The sequence below is a fragment of the Sciurus vulgaris genome (genome assembly GCF_902686455.1).
Source record: "Sciurus vulgaris genome assembly, chromosome: 18".
NCBI lineage: Eukaryota > Metazoa > Chordata > Mammalia > Rodentia > Sciuridae > Sciurus > Sciurus vulgaris.
The window spans coordinates 21,651,926-21,668,456 of NC_136479.1; the positions used below are offsets into that span (position 1 = coordinate 21,651,926).

The 16,531-nt window shown below is 50.0% G+C and overlaps 1 protein-coding gene across 4 annotated transcripts in view; it reads right to left on the minus strand.

Moving 5' to 3' along the window:
• Nucleotides 1-16,531, minus strand: part of LOC306649957 (sulfotransferase 1A1) — a 239,208-nt gene that overhangs the window by 111,671 nt on the left and 111,006 nt on the right. Inside the window, exons 5-7 of one of the 4 annotated variants that reach the window (XM_079121519.1) lie at nucleotides 16,353-16,447; nucleotides 15,732-15,912; nucleotides 14,698-15,632 (exon numbers count right to left, since the gene is read on the minus strand). The exons of 2 other annotated variants lie outside the window; for them this stretch is intronic. In XM_079121519.1, coding sequence (XP_078977645.1) covers nucleotides 15,520-15,632; nucleotides 15,732-15,912; nucleotides 16,353-16,447 — 389 coding nt within the window. In that variant the 3' untranslated portion in view covers nucleotides 14,698-15,519. Of the gene's footprint in view, nucleotides 1-14,697; nucleotides 15,633-15,731; nucleotides 15,913-16,352; nucleotides 16,448-16,531 lie in introns of those variants that run through there. One more of the 4 variants, XM_079121517.1, reaches the window with a different exon arrangement.

A 16,531-nucleotide genomic window follows, 5' to 3' on the forward strand; every position in this document is an offset into this window, starting at 1 on the left:
TGAGTTACATTATTGGTGGGAGTTGGGCTTCCTTTCATGGTGGTACCCCTTTCAGTTCAACAGCAACAACATTGATCTTCACAATCCCCACATGATTGACAGGTGACTTTTACTAATGTTCCTGGCCAAATAGAAAATACACATCAAGTCATTTCTCACAATTTAACTGCTATTGCAATGCTGGGCCTTCCTCTCTGAATTAAAACTGATAATGATCCAGCTTATACCTGTCCTTCGTTTCAACAGTTTTGTGATCAATACCATATTGATCATGGAACTGGCATCCCTTATACTCCTCAAGGTCAGAGTATTGTAAAAGAGGAGCATAACATTAACTTACAATTACAAAAGCAAAAACAAAAAGGGGAAGACCAAACCCACCCAAAATACTTTGAATCATGCTGTTTTGTTTTAAAAATTGTGATGCTAATGGTTGCACTTCTGCTGAGTGAGACATGACTCCCACTGCAACAAGCCCATCAGGCCTAGTCTGGTGGAGACACGTAGAAACAGGGCAATGGAATGAACCAGATCTGGTACTAATGTGGGTAGAGGCCATGCTTGTGTCTTTCCAGAGGCACAGCTCATCCTATCTGGATCCCTGGATGTGCTGCTCACCACCAACCTGGAGGATCTGGAACTGTAGCTCAAACCACTGAAGAACCTGATATATCAGGCTGAGCAGATGGTCAATCAGCAGGGACATACTTAATCTCCAGCCACAGTGTTTGTGACCAGGCTGGCTTAATTGAGCTGTCAGGTAAGTAGGGATCATGGGGAAACCTATTGGACTTCTTTACCAGATCCACTTTACTACCTCCAGCTGTGTGGACTGCAGAATCCATTGCAGTATTTACTAATGATACTCTAATGATGGGAGGTTTTTTTGGATAAACATATTATACCTGTTTATTCAGTTGGATTTAGTTGTACTGGATATAGTTGGAGTCTATCTATTTGTTCGTCCAACAATAAAAATGCTGGCTGTTTAAGAGTAACCTCAGAGAGAATGTCAGCATATGGGGAAGCCACGGTAGTCATTCTCACTGGCCCCTGGGATTTAAATTGTATGTCCAGACAGTTACTAATATGGTAATATGGTACTCACTAATCATACTACCAACAGAACAGGATGCCTTTCCTGAATGGGTGAAGAGTGCCAATACGGTGCTAGTGCAACATCATGTCTCTGGCAGTGGTGGGTTTATTATGGACTGGTCTCATAGATTTGATAAGAAGCACCCATATCAGAAATTTATGACTCCTGAAGGATTTGTAAGTAATGTTCTGACCTACAGTGGTGGTGGCACACAAAGAGATCCATGGCATTTGATAGCTGCCTTAGATTTTTATCAATTATGCTGCCAATTCTGAAACTAATCTTGAGGACAAGAGTAGTAGAGTAATTCCCTGCTATGGCCTGTGGGCCTGTGCACAAATCTCCTATGGTTCAGTCTCTGGAAATATTAAAGTAGAACCAGAGGAAAAGGTCATGTAACTTGTCAAAACTGCAATCTGACTAATTGTATTACTTGGTATATTATAGGACAGACTGCTCATGTTATATACCAACCCTCTTTTATTATGATCCCAGGTCACATTTCAGGGCCCTGGAGTTCAAGTTTTACATCACCTTCATTTTTCACCTAGAAAGACACCAGCATGCTTTTGGTCTTGTTATTTTGGAATAGTTACTTGATAGCTGTTTTGGTGTCTGTCATGACATCCACCATAGCCCTATCCAAAAGCATTCAAAATGCTCCTTTCTTAATGACTTGGCTCAGAATACTTCTCAAGCCCTACCAAAGTAGGCAGATATTAATGATAAAATAGAAACAAAATTAATGTCCTGGAAATTAGAGTACTAAATATATGAAATGAGGGTGCCACTACCAAGTTCAGACCGCTTTTGCTTCCATACTAAATGTGTTTGTGTTACAGCAGCAAAGTATAATGCATCTGAATGTGATTGGGAGAAAATTAAAAATCACTTAATGGGCATTTGGTGGAGAAATAATGACAGTCTGACTTAATGGAATGACATCATCACATCCAGGATATTCAGGAAACAGGGATGATCTTGTGGAATATGTATGACTTGCTAAACAAACACTTGATGACTTAAATGGTTTGAATCCTTGGAATATGTGAAAACATACACTATGGTACATTTGTGGAATTATGTCTTCACTAGTAATTCTCTGTTGTCTTAAAAACAATAGGATGCCACATCTTCTGTGGAGAAATTCCACACCTCCACATAATAGCTCATCATTTGCACTTAAAAAATAGAAAAGGAGGAGATGTGGGGAGCAATGATGTGGACTGAGGTATCTGACTGCCTCATGGTTGTGGAGAGTTTGTGCTGTGATCTTGCTGTTCAAAAGTATGGGTTAAATTTGTCCAGTTGCAACACAGCCAGTGATCACTGTGTGCAAAAGCTCAGAGAGTTTTAGTTTTAAACTTGAAACTCAGAAACCACCTCCCAGGGTTGGAGGAGTCTGAGCATAGCAAGGTAACCTTCATTTCTCATCAAGACTGAGACCTTCAAGTGTTGTGTGTTTGTACACAGGTAGATTTACATATTTCTCAGGAATTTAGGGAGACAGGCTTAGGGAGCGACAGGCCTTGAAATGTATGCAGAACCTCTGAATTAAAATCCTATTTTCTTGTTCTACATTTCATGTTCTACTCTTCTTCCTATTTTTATTAATTCTATCTCAGATTGAATAGGGGAAAACAACCCATGAAGGTGGCCTGGGCACAGTCCCCATCCTTCTGCCCAGTAGGAGGCAGGAGATAGGACTCTCGACCATTGTGCAACCAAATTCTGAATTCTCCTGGAGTCACTAAGTTGGAAGGAAAGAACTGCTTCAAAGCCACCACAGAGACCCCAGAATCACCTCACCCAGCCTGAATCCAGCTCCAAGACCACAACTCCCACCATGGCCCCATCCCCCAAAACTGTCACACCCTTGCAATGTGGACAATGACTGGGAGGAACCTGCCTTTGTGGCCCCAGCTTTGGGGGTTTTGACTCTGTTCTCTCCATATATTCCGCATTGTGGAGACTATGACCTTGGGGACAGCTACCTAGGCATTGGCATTCCACTTCCATCCCATCTCTTACCCATGTGGTGGTGACTCTGATGCATGAGCAGACATGAAGGACTGAGGCCTGCAGAGCCATTAACTGACCAATCAGGGCCAGTGCCTGTGTCTGTGCCGTGTGTGGCAAGGACGCTGAGGCTGAGCTGAGTGAACTGTGTGGTTCTCCCCACCTCACCTGGATTGTTTTGCTTGGAACAAGTTCCTCTCTGACGTAGGCCTCTGTGTCCCTGCTTGTGCAATCCAAGTGTGTCCTTAAGTCCCTTCCAGTGATACCAACTTTGATCTTTGGATTCAGTCCAAACATTGGACCCAGAAAGAATTTGAGTTCAGGTGAGGATTTCTTAGGCCCTTTGAAGCCAGAAGGGAGGCAGCACATGGGGACAGAAATCCCAGACTGATTCAAGCAAAGAACAAAGGGAAGAGCCCTTGTGGCCTCTGAGTGCAGACAGGAAGTGTCTCTTGATGACATTCCATGGAGCGGGGAATTTCAGCTGAGCCTGCCCTCTTCCTCATGACACTTCTTCATGAATCACGTGTCCCTTACCATCTCAGTCTCCACCTAGATGTGGCTATGCTGGGCTAATGAGGTGAAGATACAGGGCTGCTTGGGAGACTGGTCTGAGCATAGGTCTGCCCCTCACTACCTGGAGTGCCCTCAGCATCTGGAAAGTCTCTAATACTGTTTTCAGAACTGGGCAGTCCCTGCTCGCTCTGCTCCTACCTGGCATTTCTGCTGGCCACACAGTCTCAGAGGGCTGAGCTGACTTTCCTAGCCTCCCCTCCCCTGCCATGTCATCTCCCTCCACAGCCTGGACAGCTGGTGCACCTTTCAGCTCCCGGTTTCCTGGAAAGACTGTCGATCCTGCAGGACAGAGAGCTCTGGAGAGCTCACCTGATGGTCTTATTTCCCTTCAAAAGTGTTCATGGCCTAATCCCATGAGATCATGTTTTCCCTGGGAAGTCCCCAACTGTGACAAGAGCCTCCACTCTAACCTCTGTACTGCCATTAAACACTTGATCTCCAGATGGCTGGGGGTCCTGTTCACTACCAGCCATGGAGAGATGAGAAAGTGCTCAGAGCCCTTCCCAGCTGAAAAATCTATCCTGCTCCCCAATATTACCCCAAAATTAGAGGCATGATAGCAAATTCCCCTGCAGTTTCCCCAGACCTTCTCAAGTCTCAGGCAAGTGAGTCCCAAGCTAGAACTCGTTGCAGGCTTAAAGTATGGTATTTTCTGTTCCCCAGAAGGCCAGGGGCTTCATACCTTGAACATGATGTGCCCACTGGTGCCCCTGTGAAGACCATGAGATTTTCCAGAAGTCTGGCCACCCTGTTCCCAGCTGGTCACTCCCTCTTTGCCTTCTTCATCAATGAAGAAGAATCATACCTGTGGGGAGTGGAAGGAGAACACTGGGTATAGCCAGGTGCCCACTGCAAGCCAGGGAGCCAGGAAGAGGAGGAGGAGATGGAGGAGTGGGAAAGTGGCCTGAGGAGCCCAGTGCCTCCCACACCTCCCAGATCAGGTGCCCTTGGGGATACTCTTCTCCCACTGTGTAGACAGGATGAAAAATGTCAGCCAAGCAGGTGTGGTGAGGAAGGCACAGCCCAAGGAAGGGTGTGCACTCACTTTTGGTGGTAGGACTGTAACTCACCACCTCTGCCTGGATTCATCGCTCTTCCCCATTCGTGGCCTTGACCCACGCGCCCATATTTTCTCCAGGCTTGGCCACATAGTCCCCTGAGGCTGGAATCGTCCCACATAGACATGGGGGTCTGTGAGTGAAAGGAGCATTATGCTGGGTGTCAACACGAGGCCCCCTGCTGTCTGCCACCATCAGCTCTCACCAGGCTCTCCAATCCACAGGGTCATGACTGACTCCTGCTGCAAGGTCATCAGCACCCCTGTCTGCATGATCCTCTAGAGCAACTCTGAGTCATGTACAGATTCATGATCTTGGCAACTGTGGAAGGAGAAGCAATCTTGAGTCCCCAGTGATGGGCTATTGTACTGGGACACCGAGAACCCTGCTGTGTGCTGTCAGAGGAGCTCAGCAGGGAGCCCCCAAGGGTCCAGCACCTTCCCTGCCTGCCCACCATATGTCCCAGTTTGGACCCTGACAAGATAAAAAGCCAGGGTGATGAGGTGTGGGCACAGTGGTTATTCTTGACAGGGGGAACCAGAGTTCCAAGTGGTGGTTTGGAAATGCAGTCACCTCCTGTGTCCTGAGCTGGGTGCTGTTTGCCTGATTGTGCTGGGTCAGCAAAACCTGCAGGGAGCCTGACCCTTCCCTGCCCTTTTCTTACATGTCTTTGGCAGTTCACCCAAAGTTGAGAAACAATGATTCCATGTGGACCTTTGTCCTCTCGGGCAAGGCTGCACACACCCCTCAACTTCAAACAAATCCAAATTGGCAATAAACAAGGGCCGTGGAGGCTGCCCACTGTGGTAAGACAGGCAGGGGAATCTGGGCAGTGGCATCTGTGGGTCTTGGAAGGCAGCCACTGGGTGGCAGCCACACGTGGGCCTTGCTGCAGGACACAGGGTGGGGCTCTGCCAAACCCTCCAGGTTCCCAGCACAGCAAGAAGCAGAGTGGGAGGTGGGAGGAAGCAGGGAGGCACAGGCCTTGGGTCACAGGAGAAGAGAGAACCAGGAGGTGTGGGCCAGAATTGCCTCTGTCTCGGGGAGAACTAGCGAAACTCTGAGGACAGTTGTGGGCTGCATGAGGACAGTGCACCCCAGGACGGCCACGTAGAGTGCACCCAAGGGAGCTGGAAAGCTCTCACCCAGTGACACCACAGCCACTTCAACATCCTAGTGCAGCACACTCTGTGTGCCTGGTGGTGCTACTGTAGATAACGCAACTGTGTGTCCAGTGGTAAGAAATCAGGAGACGGGAACCAGCAGACCTACATGATACACATGTTTTGTGCTGCAGGACCAAAGTATGAAAATAACACCGAGACCTATTGAAGATAATTTTTTTATTTGTTCTTTTTAAATATACATGACACCTGAGTGTGTTTTGATATGTTATACATACATAGAGTGTGACTCATGCTAATTAGGATCCCATTCCTGGGGTTGTTCATGATGGGGCATTTCAGTGGTTCTGTATTGATATATGAACAGAGGAAAATCATGACTGATTATTCTACTGTCTTTAGGAAAATATGTAGAATCAAAGCAACAGTCTGACCCTGGGTTACACATAAGCAAACTGAAGACCGGCTGACAGGAGGACAGATCCTGAGTCATGGGCTACGTTTACATAGTGATTCTGTCTCTTAGAGCCCTTCCCATGTGTTCTCCTGGGTCAGGGCTCTGTGACAGGGGGAACTGGCAGGGAGAGGTGATCAAACCATTTCAAGCAGGTCTGAGGAGTAGGTGATGCTGTACAATGTAGGAGTGACCCCTGAGCTGGGACAACACAGGGCTCCTGGGAATGTGTGCCTGGCCACAGCAGGGCTTGGTTCATACCATGCAGGGACAACCCAAAGCCCCATTCCTTCCCCTTGCCTCTGTATCTACCTATATAGGTAATGCTGGGGCAGATATATAAATGCCTCAGTCTACCCTCTTGATCTCACCCTCTATGCAAGTCATGTGACTGTAAGCAAGTCATTTCTCCTTTATAAATACAGGAAAACTCCCTTCAGCATATGGTGAATGCAGTGTGGGTGCCAGGGGTGGTAGGCTGGATCTCTTAAGGACTTACACTCCTTCTCTGCATCTCTCCTGCACTATGGGTATGATGGACCATTCCAGAATCCTCCTGAGTAGACTCACTCACTCCTTCTCCCTTGGATCAGGGGAAATGAAAATCTTCAGCAAATGATTCCTGGAACCAGAAGAGTTAACCTGTAACCATCTTGGCTCTTAGCTTCACCAGCCCATTCTCTTTCATGGGGAAGTAAGGACAGAGGGGTGGGTAGAAAGAATTCAGGGGCTGAAAAACCAGCCTTGAAAATTCAAAAGAGAGTCAGGCGTGCAGGTGCACCTGTAGTCCCAGCTACTCAGAGGATGAAGTAGGAAGAGCGCCTGAGCTCAGGGTCAAGAGCAGTGTGGGCAGCACAGGGAGATGCCGTGCAAATAGAAAAAGGAGGCGAAATAAAAACACAGGGGACTTGGAGAAAAGAATGGTTTACACACCTCATTTCTACCTCTCAAGGGAAACGTGACTCACCCTGGCCCCCTAGTTACTTCTCCTGTCTCTGGGATCTCTGTGCAAGGTACCAACCCCGACACCCCTTGGTGGAGGCAGGTACACCTGCCCCAGTTCTGCCTCAGGCCACCCTTCCTTTCCTGCTCAAACCCTAACCCCAGCTTCTCCTCACATCCCACATTTCTGAAAATCCCATGGTCTTCACAGGGGCACCAGTGGACACATGATGTCCAAGGCTATGGAGCCACTGGCCTTCTCCTGGTGAACACAAAACATCATCCTTTCAGTCTGTAAGGAGCTCTAAACAATGTGGATCCATGGAAAGAGGCCCATTGTGAAAGAGATGGGACTGAGGGTCCAAGTCGATGTTGGCCCCACCCTTTTTACACCAGAGTGGGGACGCCCCTTGTGTGTCCTCAGTAAGCAATTTAATCCTCCACTGAAGAGTCTGTCTCTTGCTTACTGGGAGATTAAAAAGACTGTGAAATTTCTGGGGCTCTCCGTGTCAGAGGAGAGTGTGGATCTCATTGTCCAGCACACATACTTCAAGGAGATGAAGAAGAATCCCATGGCTAACTATAGCACCTTACCGACTGAGATGATGGACCACAGTATTTCCCCCTTCATGAGGAAAGGTGGGTGCTGGTCAGGGTGCGAGTCTGGAGAAGGGAGGGTGGAAGCAGCTGCTGAGCCACCTGTTGGGTGGGACTCATACGTCCTTTTTCCCTCCCCAGGCATCGTGGGGGACTGGAAATCTGCCTTCACTGTGGCCCAGAATGAGCGCTTTGATGCCCACTATGCTGAGAAGATGGCAGGCTGCAAGCTCGACTTCCGCTGGCAGCTCTGAGTGGTGTCATGGGGGCCACTGCAGGGGGAGCGTGGGCACAAGCGTGACCCATGACCTCAGAAATAAAATATGATGTGTCCACACAGAGGCTCTGTGGAAGCCAGGAGAACACCTGACACTAACTAAAGCCCACTGGGACCAAGAAGGGCCCTCTTCCCTTGCAGCCTGCCATGGTCATTTGCTCTGCCTGCGTGGAGGAAGAGGGTCTCCACAAGGAAGGCCCAGGAGACAGGAGAGAAGAGCAAGAATATTTGATCCTGTAAGATCCTCTGTTGCCTACTCTCTCCAGTATGCCAGCCAACTTCACTTTTTGGGATGGCTCCTTACAAACCACCAGGTATCCTGGGCCACAATGAGGGGAGGAGGGCAACCATCTGCATAGGAGGTGTCTTCAAACAGGATGGTGTTTTTATCTGGGCCCTCAGGATGCAGACAGGAGGCACTGGTCAGAGACTTCCAGGATAGGCCAGCCTCTTCTTGGCCTGGAGCCCCGAAGCAGCAGGAACCCTAAGAGTTACCCACTCCCATTTTCACCTACCACTCTGCAGCCAAGGGGTCCACATCCCCTTCCCACTCCTGCTCCCAAGCTGGTCCTCAGTTAGTGTGGCCGAGGACAGATGACCAAGAGCAGGGAAAGGAAGGGTGACACTCCATCCCCAAAGGATTATGCTAGAATGAGAAGGGGTCAGGTGCCATTCAGGGCTGTGTTAAGAAGGTCAAAGACAACCCAAGCATCAGAAGGCATATGTCCAGGAGGTACTGGAGGAAGAGCATTCAGCCTGAATCAGCTTACATGTGACCTGGGTCACAGTGTCAATGTCAGCTAGAGGGATGAAAGCAGGCCTCAGGCGGTGTGGGCACATGCATCCAGCTCAAGCTACTCTGACTGCCAAAGTGAGGAAGCACAGAAGGCCAGAGCAGCCTGCTCACTGGGGGCAGGCTGAGGACCCCAGGCTGGGCAGGAGGGATTCACAAGGCAGATGCAGTGAAGTTGCAAGACCATGAGACGAGAAAAGGAAAGGAATCCCAAGATGACCCCATGCTCTGTCTGTGATCCTTGTGTCAATGAAGGTCTCTCCATGGAGGCTGCCTTACCCACTGTGGGATGTGTGGATCAGGGCACAGTAGGGGCAGGTGTTATGGGGATACAGGGCCAACACCAGCTGCTCTTTCTGGAATAGGGTCTTGGGGTCACTCTCAGGGTTGGTTTTCCAGGGGGACAGTGAGATGATGAGCAGACAGCTGAGGATGTGTCTCCTGAGGGGAGACTGAATCAGAACATCATTAACCTTTGTGGACACATGAACATTATTACCCTTTGTGGATATATGATTACACAACTGGTGTGATTCTACATCATGTACAACTAGAAGAGTATGTATGTATGGTATGTCAAGATGCATTCCACTGTTGTGTATAACTAATTAGAACAAATAAGTTTTAAAAATCCGATTAGAACTGGTCAGCATTGGCCAAGGTGACCTAGAGTTGCCATGACAATGGGGACTTGACAGTCTGAAGTCAGTATGCTGTCCATCAGAAGTCAAGATGTGGACATGGGCAGGCCTCTGGAAACTTCTCTGGGATCCCCAATAAAACTGGAGTGCAGGAGAGGCACACTGACCCTCTCCTCTCTGAGAGGACCCACTCTCTCCCTTGAGAGTGTCCCCTTTCCCTTTTCCTAAACCTTCAATATACTCATTTTTGTTACTCTGAGCAACATGTCTGAAATCTTTCTGACTTGATAGAAGAATCGTGTTTGAAGAGGGATTCTTTTCAGTTCCTCAGTTTCTCAGAAGGCCCCAACTCTAACAGTTGGATGTAAGGAGAACATGGGGTTAGGGTTAGAGCAGGAAATAAGGCTGACTCCGGCCGAAAAATGGGACAGATGGTACGTCTATCTCAGTATTTAACAGTCTAGGCTGGACTCAACTCAGGAGCTCGAGTGAACCTCCCTCCTCAGCCTCCTGAGTATCTGGGAATGCAGTTGTCATTTCCATACCTGGCTCTCCCTTCTATTTTATTTATTTATTTTTTAGTACTTGGAATGGAACCCAGGGCACTTAACCACTGAGTCAGATCCCCAGACTCTTTTATTTTTTATTTTGAGACAGGCCTCACTAAGTTGCTGAGGCTGCTTCTGACCCACTAGGATGACAGGCCTGCAACACCACACCGGACTCTCCCTGTATTTTAAAGGCTACATTCTCAGTCCCTGAACTACCTCCACAGCTACTGTCCTCTCTTGTTTCCACCCTAAGCATGGCCTGGTGAAGCTGGGAGTCTTGATGGTTACAGGGTTACCCTTCTTGTCCCCTGGATCATTTTCTAACCTTTTTAGTTCCCCTGAACCAGGAGGAGAACTAGTGTGTAAGCCTACTCAGGAGGATTCTGGATTAGTACCCCCAGTGCAGGAGAGACGCAGAGAAGGAGCACCACTCCTTTAAGAGACTCAGCCTACAGCCCTGGCACCCACCACTGCATTCACCAAATGGTGAAGGGAGCCCTCCTATATTTTATAGAGGACAATGACTTGCCTACAGTCACATGGCTTGCACAGAGGGTGAGACAAAGAGGGTAGACAGGGACATTTGTACATCTTCCCCTGCACTAACTATGCAGGTAGATAAAGAGGAAAGGGCAAGGAATGGGGCTTTGTGTTGTCCCTGCATGGTATGAACCAAACCCTGCTGTGACCCAGGCACCCATTCCAAAGAGCCCTCTGTGTCCCAGTTCAGGGGTCACTCCTAAGTTGGGTGGCAAAACGTACTCCCAAGACCCCTCTTCACAGGGCCTATTCCTGCTGGGTTCTTCCCTCCCAGAGTCAAGGCCCAGGCAGGACCCCAAGAGGCAGCAGCACAATCAAGTGGGACAATGAGGCCATGACTCAGGTCTGCCCTTCTGTGAGCCTGTCTCCTGCTTGTGCCTCAGTGTGCTCACCCATAAACCAGGTGAGGTGGATCCTTTGGTTCCAAGATTGTTTGTTTGTTTCCACAAAAGGAACCATTTTTATTTTACTTTTGGTCTCCAGTCCTAGAAAGCATTAGGCCTCTTCTTTTGGTCCCTAGTACCTCTTTAAAAAAAAAAGCCAAAACATAGAGCCAAAACATCACTAAATCTTCTTAGATGGGCAACACTAGACAGTCTCAAAGTTGTGAGAACATCACAGAGAACTTACACAAACCTAGATGCTACCAGTCACTCCCTGTTGCCTTTATTTTCTCCTCCTCCTCCTCATTATTATTAATAATAGTATTATTTTGGTATTGGGGATTTAACCCAGAGGTGCTTCATGACTGTCCTCATTGCTTTTCCATATTTCATTTTGAAACAGGTCTCACTAAGTTGCTGAGCTGTTCTAAACTTGTGATCCTCCTGCCTCGGCCTCCCGAGTCACTGGGACTGTAGGCCTGCACAACTGCACCCACCTCCATGTTGCCTCTTGATGGAAACAAAAGATGCAGTGAACATGAGCTGGGGGGCGGCTGCTGGTGTCCCAGGGCATATTGCTTTCCCGTATATTTTTCATAAGGTAAAAAGACTGCACCCTAATGATGGGAAGTGAAGTCTAGTAAATACCTCAGGAGCACCATTGCTTAGTATCATCGGGCATGTGTACATCTACACAATCACACGTGCTCTATCTTATACCACTGGCCACACAGTAGCATTATCTACAGTAGCACCACCAGGCACGCAGAGTGTGCTGCACTAGGATGTTGAAGTGTCTCTGGTGTCACTGGGTGAGAGCTTTCCAGCTCCCTCGGGTGCTCTCTACATGGCCATCCTGGGGTGCACTGTCCTCATGCAGCCCACGACTGTCCTCAGGGTTTCACTAGTTCTCCCCGAGACAGAGGCAATTCTGGCCCTTGCCTCCTGCTTCTCTCTTCTGTGACCCAAGGCCTGTGCCTCCCTGCTTCCTCCGACCTCCCACTCTGCTTCTTGCTGTGCTGGGAACCTGGAGGGTTTGGCAGAGCCCACCCTGTATCCTTCAGCAAGGGCCACGTGTGGCTGCCACCCAGGTGCTGCCTTTCAAGCCCCAGATTCTGCTGCCCTAGCTTCCCTGCCTGTCTTGGCACAGTGGGCAGAATCCTCGGCCTTCAGTCTTGTTTACTTGCCAGTTTGGTTTTGTTAGAGGTTGACGGGAGTGGAGCCATGCCTGAGAGGACAAAGGTTTACCTTGAATATGAAGTCATGCCTGAGAGGACAAAGGTCCACATGGAATAATTGTTTCTCAACTTTGGGTGAATTGCCACACAGATGGTTAGAAAAGGGCAGGGGAGGTCCGGCTCCCTGCAGGTTTTGCTGACCCAGCACACTCAGGCAAACAGCGCCCAGGACAGGAGACAGGAGGTGACTGCACCTCCAAACCACCCTTTGGTATCTTTACAGTTTCTCCCCCTCATGGGTGACTACTGTTCCCACATCTCATTAACCTGGTAGTTTAGCTTGTCAGGTCCAAATGTGGACATCTAGTGGACAGGCAGGGAAGGTGCTGGACCCTTGGTGATAACTGGGGAGGGGGGGGGTCCCTGCTGAGCTCCTCTGACAGCATGGGGCAGGGTGCCCATCCCAGAGCCCTCAAGGTTGAGCCGCCTTCCCACATCAGCCACGACTGCCCATCTATACAATGACTTGGAGATGCCTCAGAAGACCATACAGAGAGGGGTCCTGACAAGCTGCAGCAGTTGGCCATGACCCTGCCACTGTGGATCTGGTGACAAGTAAATGTGGGAGTCAGCAGGGAGGGTCTGCTGTCCTGGCCCAGACTAACATTCCTTCTACTCACAGGCCCCGACTCTGCTGCGGGACCATTCTAGCCTAAGAGGACAATGTGGCCATGCTTGGAGTCAAGGCGGCAGCTTGGGTCAAGGCTGTGGATAGAAAGAGGCCGTGGATCATGGTGGAGGTAGGCAGTTATACCTGTGTCACCAATAAGTGAGCGGACACCCCTCCTTGAGCTGCGCCTCCTCACCACACCTTCTTGGCTGACATTTTTCAGCCTGTCTGCACAAGGGGACAAAATCTTCACCAGAGGTCACTTGGTCTGGGAGTTGTGGGAGGTACTGGGCTCCTCAGGCCACTTTCCCACTCCTCCATCTCCTCCTCCTCTTCCTAGCTCCCTGGCTTGCAGTGGGCACCTGGCTACACCCAGTGTTCTCCTTCCACTCCCTACAGGTATGAGGTAGATGACATTGATGAAGAAGCCAAGGAGTGATGTCCAACTGGGAATGGAGTGGTCAGATTTCTGGCAAGCATTCCGCCTGACCCTAGGCTGATTCAGTCTCCCCTCAGGAGACACACCCTGAGCTGCCTGCTCATCATCCCATGTCCCATAGAAAGGTAAACTTGAGACTGACTGCAAGGGCTTATTCCAGAAGGTGTTGGCACTGTATCCCAGAACACCTGCCCTACTGTGCCCTGATCCACACATCCCACAGTGGGTAAGGCAGCCTCCACGGAGAGGCCTTCATTGACACAAGGACCACAGACAGAGCATGGGGTCATCTTGGGAGTCCTTCCCTTTTCTCCTCTCATGGCCTTGCAACTTCAAGGACCTGCATCTGCCTTGTGAATCTCTCCTGCCCAGCCTTGGGTCCTCAGCCTGCCCCCAGTGAGCAGGCTGCTCTGGCCTTCTGTGCTTCCTCACTTTGGCAGTCAGAGTAGCTTGAGCTGGATGCATGTGCCCACACCTTCTGATATGCCCGCTTTCACGCCTCTTGTTGACACTGACACTGTGACCCAGGTCACTAGTCACCTGATGCAGGCTGAGAGTTGTTCCATCTGTGTTGCCGCCCGCAGCAATAATCCTGCAGATATTTGTTACCACCTGCAGCAACAATCCTGCAGATATTTGTTACCACCTGCAGCAACAATCCTGCAGATATTTGTTACCGCCTGCAGCAACAATCTCACGGGTATTTATCGGAGGTGGACTGGAAATAAACTACTTCTATTCCCGAGCTGCTTCCTTGCTTGCTTGCTTATTCTCTAGCTTATAGAGGAAGGGAGGCTTGCTTCATTTTAGAGGAAGAGAGACTTTGAGAGGGAGAAAGACTTTGCTTAGAGGAAAAGAGACTTGCTACGCTTTCAGAGATCTACTTCTTCTTAGAGTTCTGCTGCTTCTTCTTAGAGGTGCATCCTGCATCCTGAGAACTAAAGGTGCGTGCTAGAGGTGCGTGCTAAAGATGCTGTCATCAGAGGTGCTTCTTAGTGGTGCATCCCGCGTATGGCGTTCTGTGATCTGTGACCTAGATGTGTGTTCTTAGTCCTCCACTCTGCGATCTGCCATCTGCCATCTGCCTTCTGCCTTCTGCCTACTGCTGCTGCTGCTTTTTGCCTTCTGCCTATTGCCCGCTTATATTCCCTCCAAGAGGCGGAGGGCAGGGCCACGCCAGTTAAGCGAGCCAGCTACCCAATCACGGCAAAGGTCAAAACGAGCAGGCCTGAGCAGAAGCACTCGGGAACACATGCGCACGTGCTGTGTGCGTGGACTCAGTTGAACACGCCCAATGTCAAAGCACCTGAGTGTGTTTATGTTTATGTTAACTGACTTCCTCACCGCCGATGTGATCAAAACAACTTCTGGCTGGCTGCCAGGCACCATCTTGGCGTAGTCCGTATGGCATAGCCCCCAGCACACCTGTACCTCCAGGACTCCTGCCTACTGACCCCTAGGTTGACCCCTAGGTTGTGGCTTTTTACACCGTGCAGAAAGGCACCAGACCCCTTCTCGATCTAGCATGACACCATGGGGCAGAGTCTCACCCTTCTCCCTGCTCTTGGTCTTCTGCCTTAGGCCACCTTGACTGAGGACCAGTTAGGGAGCAGAGGGAGTGGGAAGGGGATCTGGACACCTTGACTGCAGAGTGGAAGGTGAGGATGGGTGGGTGCTGGCTGATCCAGGGCTCCAGGCCAAGAGGAGGCTGGCCTTCCTGAGAGCCTCTGACCAGCGCCTCCTGTCTGCATTCTGCAGATCCCAGATCAAAACTCCATCCTATTTGAAGACACCTCCTATGTGGATAGCAGCTGTCTCCCCTCAATGTGATCCAGAGGTACCTGGTGGCTTGTAAGGAGCCATCCCAAAAAGTGAAGCTGGCTGGCAGGCTGGAGGGAGTAGGCAACAGAGGATCTTACAGGATCAAATATTCTTGCTCTTCTCTCCTGTCTACTGGGCCTTCCTTATGCAGACACTCTGTCCCCACCCAGGCAGAGCAAATGATCATGGCAGGCTGCAGGGGCAGAGGGCCCTACTTGGTCCCAGTGGGGTTTAGTTAGTGTCAGGTGTTCTCCTGGCTTCCACAGAGCCTCTGTGTGGACACATCATATTTTATTTCTGAGGTCATGGGTCACGCTTGTGCCCACGCTCCCCCTGCAGTGGCCCCCATGACACCACTCAGAGCTGCCAGCGGAAGTCGAGCTTGCAGCCTGCCATCTTCTCAGCATAGTGGGCATCAAAGCGCTCATTCTGGGCCACAGTGAAGGCAGATTTCCAGTCCCCCACGATGCCTGGGGAGGGAAAAAGGACGTATGAGTCCCACCCAACAGGTGGCTCAGCAGCTGCTTCCACCCTCCCTTCTCCAGACTCATACCCTGACCAGCACCCACCTTTCCTCATGAAGGGGGAAATACTGTGGTCCATTAACTCAGTCGGTAAGGTGCTATAGTTAGCCATGGGATTCTTCTTCATCTCCTTGAAGGATGTGTGCTGGACAATGTGATCCACACTCTCCTCTGACACGGAGCGCCCCAGAAAGTCCAAAATCTTTCCAATCTCTTTCTTAGGGTTCTTAAGCAAGAGACAGACTCTTCAGTGGAGGATTAGGACACAAAAGGGAAGTCCTCTCTCTGGTGTAAAAATGGTGCTGACCGCATTGACTTGGAAAACCCTGGGCATCTTTTACTCTGGGCATCTTTTCCTGGACTCATACTGTTTAGGGTCTGGGATTGAGACCTGCTTGGTGCCTTAGGAGAGAGGGCAGGGACAGTCTTCTTTCAGAAATGTGGTCCCTGGTTTGGCAGTGGCCTGGGCATGTGTAACTGTTCCAGGAGCAAGAGATGAGGGCTGTGCTGGGTCCTATGCTGAGCGCCTCTGCAGTACAAACCAGGAAGTTGGTGAGAAGAATCCTGGACTGGGTGGGCTAGACACAGGGGAGGGCCTTGGCAGGTCCCCTGAGGTTCCTGTCTCCCAGATGGGTCATGGATGGAATTGGCGGCTGGCAGTCTCACCTCCTTCAGGTCTTCATAGAAGAGGTAGAGCACAGGGTGGGTGCGGCTCAGTACCAACCACTCCTGCACGTGCTGGTACCACGACCCATAGGACACTGGGGAAGGGGCACCAACAGGGGTTGGTATGAGTTCTAGGTGGCCTTCCTCAGCTCCAGCCCTCTCCTTCCTCCAGATTGGGG